At 34.3% G+C, this 7751-nt stretch overlaps 1 protein-coding gene across 1 annotated transcript; it reads right to left on the minus strand.

Annotated features, from left to right (window-relative positions):
• Window positions 1-242: 242 nt before the first annotated feature.
• On the minus strand, window positions 243-6982 carry LOC137811043 (serine/threonine-protein kinase/endoribonuclease IRE1a). The gene is made up of 6 exons (XM_068612609.1): window positions 6491-6982; window positions 4878-6298; window positions 3960-4132; window positions 3407-3653; window positions 2143-2446; window positions 243-843 (listed from the first exon to the last, which is right to left on the minus strand). Exons 1-6 carry the CDS (start codon window positions 6827-6829, stop codon window positions 700-702), a joined length of 2628 nt encoding a protein of 875 aa, XP_068468710.1. The 5' UTR covers window positions 6830-6982; the 3' UTR covers window positions 243-699.
• Window positions 6983-7751: the final 769 nt, after the last annotated feature.

The raw sequence follows: 7751 nt of genomic DNA on the forward strand, positions 1-7751 counted from the left end.
GGTCTATTTAATTACGTGGAATTGTTTACTTTAGTTTTTTTATAGGTGAAAAGAATCGAATTAGCTGCTGTATGCACTTCACTGTGCACCACAACCACAGATAACGAATGAAAAATTTTCCGAGACAAAAAAATAAGTTAACCTATATATAATGTCAGTTTGGAACTAGACATCATACAAGATTTTCAACCTATAGATAATTTAACCTCCGCTCCTTTTAGATTTTCGTAGAATACTCAATGTAGAACGAAATTAGTTAAAATTTACATTCAGGGGATGTTTGAGATGTCTTAATAAGGATAACAATAATCTATTTTACATGAACTAAGGGGCAAACTAACTGCCTGCTTCCAATTCCTGTTTGTATAGGCCTCCAAGACTAGAACTTCAACGTGTGAAATTCTGATAGATAAGTTCTTACAATTCTGAATTCTGTATGGCTTAGAGTTAAAGTAAAGAAGTAACCGTTGAAGAATACATTAATGTACATTTAGCTGAATTCTATGAGCACTAGGGAAAATACAGATGGCATTCCACTGTAACTTTGGGTTAGTTAATCTGTGAAGAGTGACCACATATGTACATTGCATTACACTACAAATCTATTGCTCCGTTCTGTAAATCCGAACACATTTCGCTCCAGACCATCCTGTCTTTTCCGACTGATAAATTCCAAGTCATCAGAACAAAGCGATGGTACTAGTTAATGTATCTAAAATATCTTTGAAAACATTCATCGTTCTTGCAATTTCTGTATATAACTTTGTACACTTCAATCAAGAGCCTTGGGAATCGACTTGCAAAGTAGTCATTGAATCCTTCTGGAAGAGGACCTATCAGTTCCTAATAAGTAAGAAGAAATAAATTAGAAGGCACAGCATTCGTTATATGTATTTACAGCACATTACATTCACATTCCCTCAAGTTTAACAATATTACACTCAAGAACCTTTCATTTTTAATTTTACGCTGACCTCCCTCAATTCATAAAGAAATCGATAAGTCATATCAAAAGAACCATAAAAAAGGGAAAAGAAAAAAGACGTTATGCTGGAAATGAGTAGAAATATCTCATAAAAAACCCCTCCTCCTAAACAAACTCTGTTTCAGCCCTATCCTTCATCATTTGTGAGTTGTAACTTGTATTTGGAACGTTTTTTTTACCAGAAAGGGTACATTATATATGTTATATGAATTGAGGGAGGTTCAGGAGGAGTGGTAAAAAAAAAAAGGAATGTCAAGTATAATTTGCCTCATAATGAGTATAATTTCATTAAACCTTAACAAGTGAGTAGAATTTGTCTTTTATCGAGTATAGGAATAAGGAATAAACCTCATATAAGTCAAAGATCTGGAGGATTGTATCATTACATTAATGGAGATTCAATTTCAATGAAATTCATTGCGAAAATTTAAAACTTCAACTCAAGCACAATCAAACAAAAAATGCAATTGCAATCAACAAAGGCTAGGATGTCTAAGAATAACCCACACTGTTGCATTTCCCAATCATCACACAAGATAACAACATCAGTAACCACAAAGTTACAATACTGTCGTGACAACCAATTATCAGAATTATCACTGTCATGTCGTGCAGTAAGGGTTGATGTACTAGGCTTAAGATAAAATGCTCAAGATATTCATAATGTACAGAATTGCTTTACTGTTACATTTCCTCTAATAAATATGCTTTGCCGGTATATTTTATCTAGTGAATATGCTATTTAAGCGACAATTGCCATTATGATAAAACATCAACATTCAGATATGGCTTTAGCTTAAAATAAATTTTGTAAGACATTGTTTTGATATTGGGAGAAGAGTTACTTACAAGAGTTTATTAGAAAAAAAAATTGTTATTAAAGCGAACAGTCACTAGAATAGTCATAAAATATTCAGAATCACCGTGACATAACTGGTATCAGGGATGTACTTTGAAAATGAAGTTGACCCCAACATTTAGAGCTGATTTGATACAAGAATTACATTTGTTCACTTATGCTAATTGATGCATTTGTTAAAAGCAGCATTGGACTATTTAATAAAATTCTGGATGAGACTTATAAGTGAACAAATAGTTTCATGGAATTCAGCCGGAGAAAAAAAAAATTGAGAAAATGTTAGTTCAAGAAAAAATACCTGGATTTCATGAGGCAGTTCCCTGTAATGATTTAGCTTATTTCTCATGACCCTCAACAAGTCCCGAACACTGTCAAATTTATATCTCCGGTAACGACCAATGTTAGTAACGAAATCAGGATCTAGCTTCTCATCCCATTTTGCACCTAAAGCCAGTGGAGCAGTGCTTTCTAATGCCTTCAAAAGATCAGAACCGTATTCTCTATCTTCAAGTTCCACCCTATCACTAACATCGCGAAAAAATGAAAGTCTCATCTCAGAGCTCCAAAAGAGAGGATGTTGCAATACTTCAATCGCCATTGGCCTGATAACAAATGACTTAATTTCTTTAATGAATTGAATACAAAAGTCCAGTTCTCTAATCATTGAAAGCCATCAGACAAACCCTCTTAATCTTATCATAATTTATGCAATCAAATCTCACGTAAATTTAGCAAATGTATGCAATATAATCATCCTCTTTGATAACCTCCCAGGGATAATATTTTTGCTGCAACCATGCATGTGAATGCCAATCACCTTTCCTCGCAATTTTCACTTATATAGCTATACAGTAAATAAGGAAACAAAGAAACATAATTATATAGCCAGATTACAAATCAGAATAGTATATAGATCCTAAATAAATTATATTTTCACTAAAGAGATTTAATTTTCCTAAATAAGAGATATTTTCCAACAAGCTTCTTGTTTTGGACTTCATTAATGGCCAACGCACCAAAATGAGCATCCATACATCTAGAAATATCTGCCAATTTCCAAACTGCAATTGGAATTAAAAAGCCAGTTGAAGGTGCACTGCCACTGGCAATGCCATTAAATACAGATTTTTCAGTAGCATTCACTAGATATCAAAGTAATAGTACCAGTAACAAATATTACATTATGTCCATAGCAAACTGAATGACCGTTTTATGCATCATATTTGAGATGAATAACATGATAAATCAGATCATTTTCATTCAATCCATTTTCACCAATCTTAGGCTCAACTTAAAGGCAGTCTGATCAATATCAGCCTATTTATAAAGATTTCTACAGATTTATCAAAATAGAATAAAGTTCCTGTTTTATTATTTATATTGACATTTCATACATGGAAACAACTAGCAAAATCGAAAGCTGAATTTTCCGAGAGGTGATAATGTATTAGAATTTATATTGCACAACAATCAAGTAATTCAGAAAGAGATGCAAATTATTAATAAATATGAAAGGTATAACTCTATTCTCCTAAAACTGATTTTGGATGAGAATGATATACCTAAGATCAGGATTAGGGTTTAACAAACAAGAAATAAGATCCTCGGCTTCAGGAATAAACTCCACTAAGAAAAGATCTTTTTGATTTTTAACAATATTGACATCACGCTCAAGCCGCTCTCCAAATGGATGTCTTCCTGCAGTCATGCAGAAAAAGAGGACACAACCTAAACTAAATAAATCCACAGCTCGTGTTTGACGCCCTTGAACAAGTTGCTCCGGTGCTTGCCAGCCTGAACTGCCACAGCCTACATGCAATTAACATTAAACCTTAATGTAAGATTAAGAATAAGAACAAATAATTGACTAAGACTGGTAAATTAATGCAGCATGAGACTAAATGTGTGTTCGGATTAACATATTTTGAGTTCAATAAAAAATATGAAAACTGGAGAAATTCCTGTAAAGCTTGTCCCAAAATTAAGCAAAACTAACTTGTGAAAGGGACTTGTACGTAACTAAAATCATACAATGATAGAGCCATCTCATTCTAGACACCATTAGTCATTCATAGAGTCAATGCTTTAAAAACACAAATAAATTATTCTACTCACCCGTAACACTTTCACCTAGAGAAGACATATCTTCGAGAAGGCGTTTGCTAATTCCCATGTCAGAAAGCTTTGCAACTAATGATCTTTCTTTTATTATCAAAACATTTTGAGGTTTCAAGTCCCGATGGATTATTCCTAATTCATGCAAATGAACAAGCCCAGAAACTACATCCCTGTGTTGCAATAACGTGAAAGTCAAGATGATGTCCACAGAAAATAAACAAGACAAATCAAAATAAATGTCCATGGTTGAGTTATCACTAAGTCATATAATAACAAACAACTATCAACCTTCATTGACTGAATCAACTGTGAGAGTCCTAAATGAAAATTAAAAAGGACCCTCCCTGCATATTCTTATCTCTTTTTGTCACGTCTACCATTTCAACCAATCTTTGCTATCTTATCTTTTTGCCTTCATATGTAGTACTCATGTCTTTCTTATCCTATTTGGATTCTCTTATGACAAGGTAATGCCCGTATTATTCTAGTCAATTAGCTCATACTCTCTTTATGAAAACTACCATCTTTAGATCCCCATTGACAATAGATCCTTCCATTTTTTCCCTAGTTGTAGAAATGCTCCTACACGTCACCTTAACAAGGTAGATTTCTCTAGCTGAGAACTAAGCTACCATATCAAAACTTTAGCTTGTATATTCTATTGAAAAACGGTTTTCGTAGTTCTATTTATAATAGCAAAACATTAAGTGCATGTCAATTGCAGAAGTTGCTAAACTAGTTAGCTACTATGACACTCATCCATGCACAAAGATATCTCCCTAGCAACTCTCACTCACCGTTTTTACACATTAGCCAAGAGAAATATAATATTTCTCTAACCTAGGAAAATGTAATCATTGTCACCTTGTAGATCACATCCATAACAATCAACAAGTGTTCAATATTTTCACTCACCTCATCAGTTTAAGTAGCAGAGGTGATGGAAAACCATTTGTTTTCCAAAGATTGTGCATAACAATCTTCTCTGTCTGCATTTGAGAAGTTCTAACTGCTGGATTATCTGATATATCAGAGTACAAATGAATCAAATGGTCCAAGTTGCATGTACAGCGTTCCAGAGCAAGGTAAACAAAATCATGATCGCATTCCACCCCATACCATCGAACAATGTTTGGATGTCTGTCAGATGCAATAAGATTTTGGATTTCTTTATGGGCTACATCGTGATGACTTTGCACAAGACGTTTGACAGCAACTGTCCGACCTTCGTATGTCCCCTCAAGGACAACAGTACCATTGCTTCCCTTAGCAATTTCTTTATTAGATACAAATAGTTTACCGATCCTGCGTCCATCAACTTGCACCTGTGTACTGGAGTTTGTTTCATTAAGTGTGAATGTGTCCTCCTCCTGGACCAATAACGATTGCTTATTCTGTGTGACAGCAATGATGTTGTTCTTTATTGACTTGCGGGCTTTCTTCTTCTTAGGAGGTGAACTTTTGGTATTTATCTCCCTATTCTGGTCTTTATTTGTAAAGAAAAGAGACTGGTATATAATGAAAGAACCAAGAAAGATGGTAAATAATACAAGAGGTACTGTTTTTGACCATTTATTCACCCTGCCTGGATCAACTTCTTCTGTAGTGATCTCCATACGAGACCGAGGGAGCATAGGTACATTATCATTGCTCTCAAAGAAGCCATTTTTTTGTTGCAAAGAAGGCAAAGAATTTGGCATAGGCAAAGATAGGATCGTATATCCATCCTGGCCTAGGACAAATTGATCAGTAGCAGGTTTTGATGGAAGCATGAGCTCTGAAGTACGAAATGGAAGCATATCAACCTCCTCATAAACCTCAGACAATCTCTCAGCAGATTCTATCAAAAATTTCTTACGTTGGCGATATACTTCATTCAGTTTCATGTCCCAACATGCATAGGGCATAGCAAAATCTAAGCCACCGTCCAAATCATACCCACCCTCTGCATCTAATGAAATCCTTCCAGAAGTATGTGGGCAAACCAATGCAGCCTTAAATTCAGCCACTTTCATAGTCCACAAAACTACCCCAGAACCAGGAACAACGGATTGCAAAGTATAATCCGTCCTAGTTATCTCAAGCAAGAACTCAGGTGGCTTCAGCTGGGCAGGATCAACAAGCTCATTATCCTTCGTACTTGAAACATGCAGCCGGTCATCAAAACTCGACACCACATTAGAAGCATGATCATGTTCAGAGTAACTTCGAAAAAGCCCTCCAGTTTTAGCATTAACTACATACATAGTGGTTCTCTTGTGACCAAATACCGATGCTCCATCCTTTGTCTTGATAGGGGTAGAAGCAACATACTCTTCAATCGATTTCGATAGTCTCTGCAAGCATGAAAAAGGTCCTAAATATAATTTCTATTTGAATCCAGAGAACCATCCAAGTAGACAATCACAAATTTGCAATTACACTAAACAAAATATAAGTCACCACAAACCTAACCTTCTCAGTCATATGAGAGGAACAGGAAGTGCAGAAAAAAGCAATGAAATATTTGATATGTTAAAAGACAATACCGTTTGACCCAAGTGGGGGTCGTGGACGATTAATTCCCAATCATCTCCACATTCAACGAAGGCGGTGAAGTTGTGGTTAGGGTTGTTGATGGGAGCATGATAGGAATAGTAGATTGGAGATCCAGTTGAAAAAGACCAAAAGACCCTTCCAGAATCACTGTCCACCAAATACACGGTGCCATCAAGGGCGGCGACGAGAGCGGTGGCCGGTTTAACTGAGGGTGGAGAAGGGCGAAGGGAGAGTTGGGATTGTGAGGTGGAGAAGGTGAGGAAGGAGAAGAAGAGAAAAAGGAGAAGAAATAGGGAAAACGGAGAGCTTAAAACAGAACAAGTTTTCATCTCCGTTCTCTGGAAACAAGGTGACCGACCGACATCAAAACACTTTTATACGCTGTTTTTGGCTAAGCGGTTTTGTGTTTTTCGTCAAACTAGGAATTATGATGAAACCCAGTCACAAGAATTCAAGATTATGCATTCTAAATAATATTCTCCGTTTTTCCCAACCTAGAGTTTAATTATTTGTTAGTATTGGACAAATAATTATTTGTTACACAGTCCAACCATTTAAGCACATACTCTTTTTTATTATTTTGTTACTCTGAAGATCATACTGGTAAATATATTTTTTTGTTATAAAGGTTTATGAGATGATAAATTTAATTGATTGATATTCCTATAAATTTTTATGACAATATTTTGGTTTTTTATAAATATTTTACAAGAATAAATATAGACAAAATAAAAAATAAATAAGAAATAATTGATTTACAAAAATATCCTTATCTAATTGTTAGAGTCAATTTATTTTTATTTATATATATATATATATATATTTGTGTTTCAACTTTTTATTTCAAGAAAAAAAACATCACAATTATTTTGATGATCATGAAGTAAAAAAACATTATAAAAAAAGTTTGTTAATGAAAAAAATTGTGAATGATTATACTATTCGTGCATTAAATTTCATAATTTAATAAAATAGGTAAATTTGACTATAATTATAGAAATAAAAATAAAAAATTAAATGAAACAGAAGACTATTTCAACCTATCCGGAAGTTTATAGTTCATACTTTCATCAACATTAATCATATCATTGACATGGTCAACATCATGAGAAATGTGGAAAAGAGTATTCAAACATAATTAGAGTCCTTACATACCTTGTTGCAATCCCTATCTCTCCATATTCATTTTCACTTTTCAGGTTTTCTTCTTGTGGTTGTTGTTATGGACCATGCTTCCATAAACTATTTATG

The sequence above is a fragment of the Phaseolus vulgaris genome, chromosome 2, assembly GCF_000499845.2.
Source record: "Phaseolus vulgaris cultivar G19833 chromosome 2, P. vulgaris v2.0, whole genome shotgun sequence".
Taxonomy (NCBI): domain Eukaryota; kingdom Viridiplantae; phylum Streptophyta; class Magnoliopsida; order Fabales; family Fabaceae; genus Phaseolus; species Phaseolus vulgaris.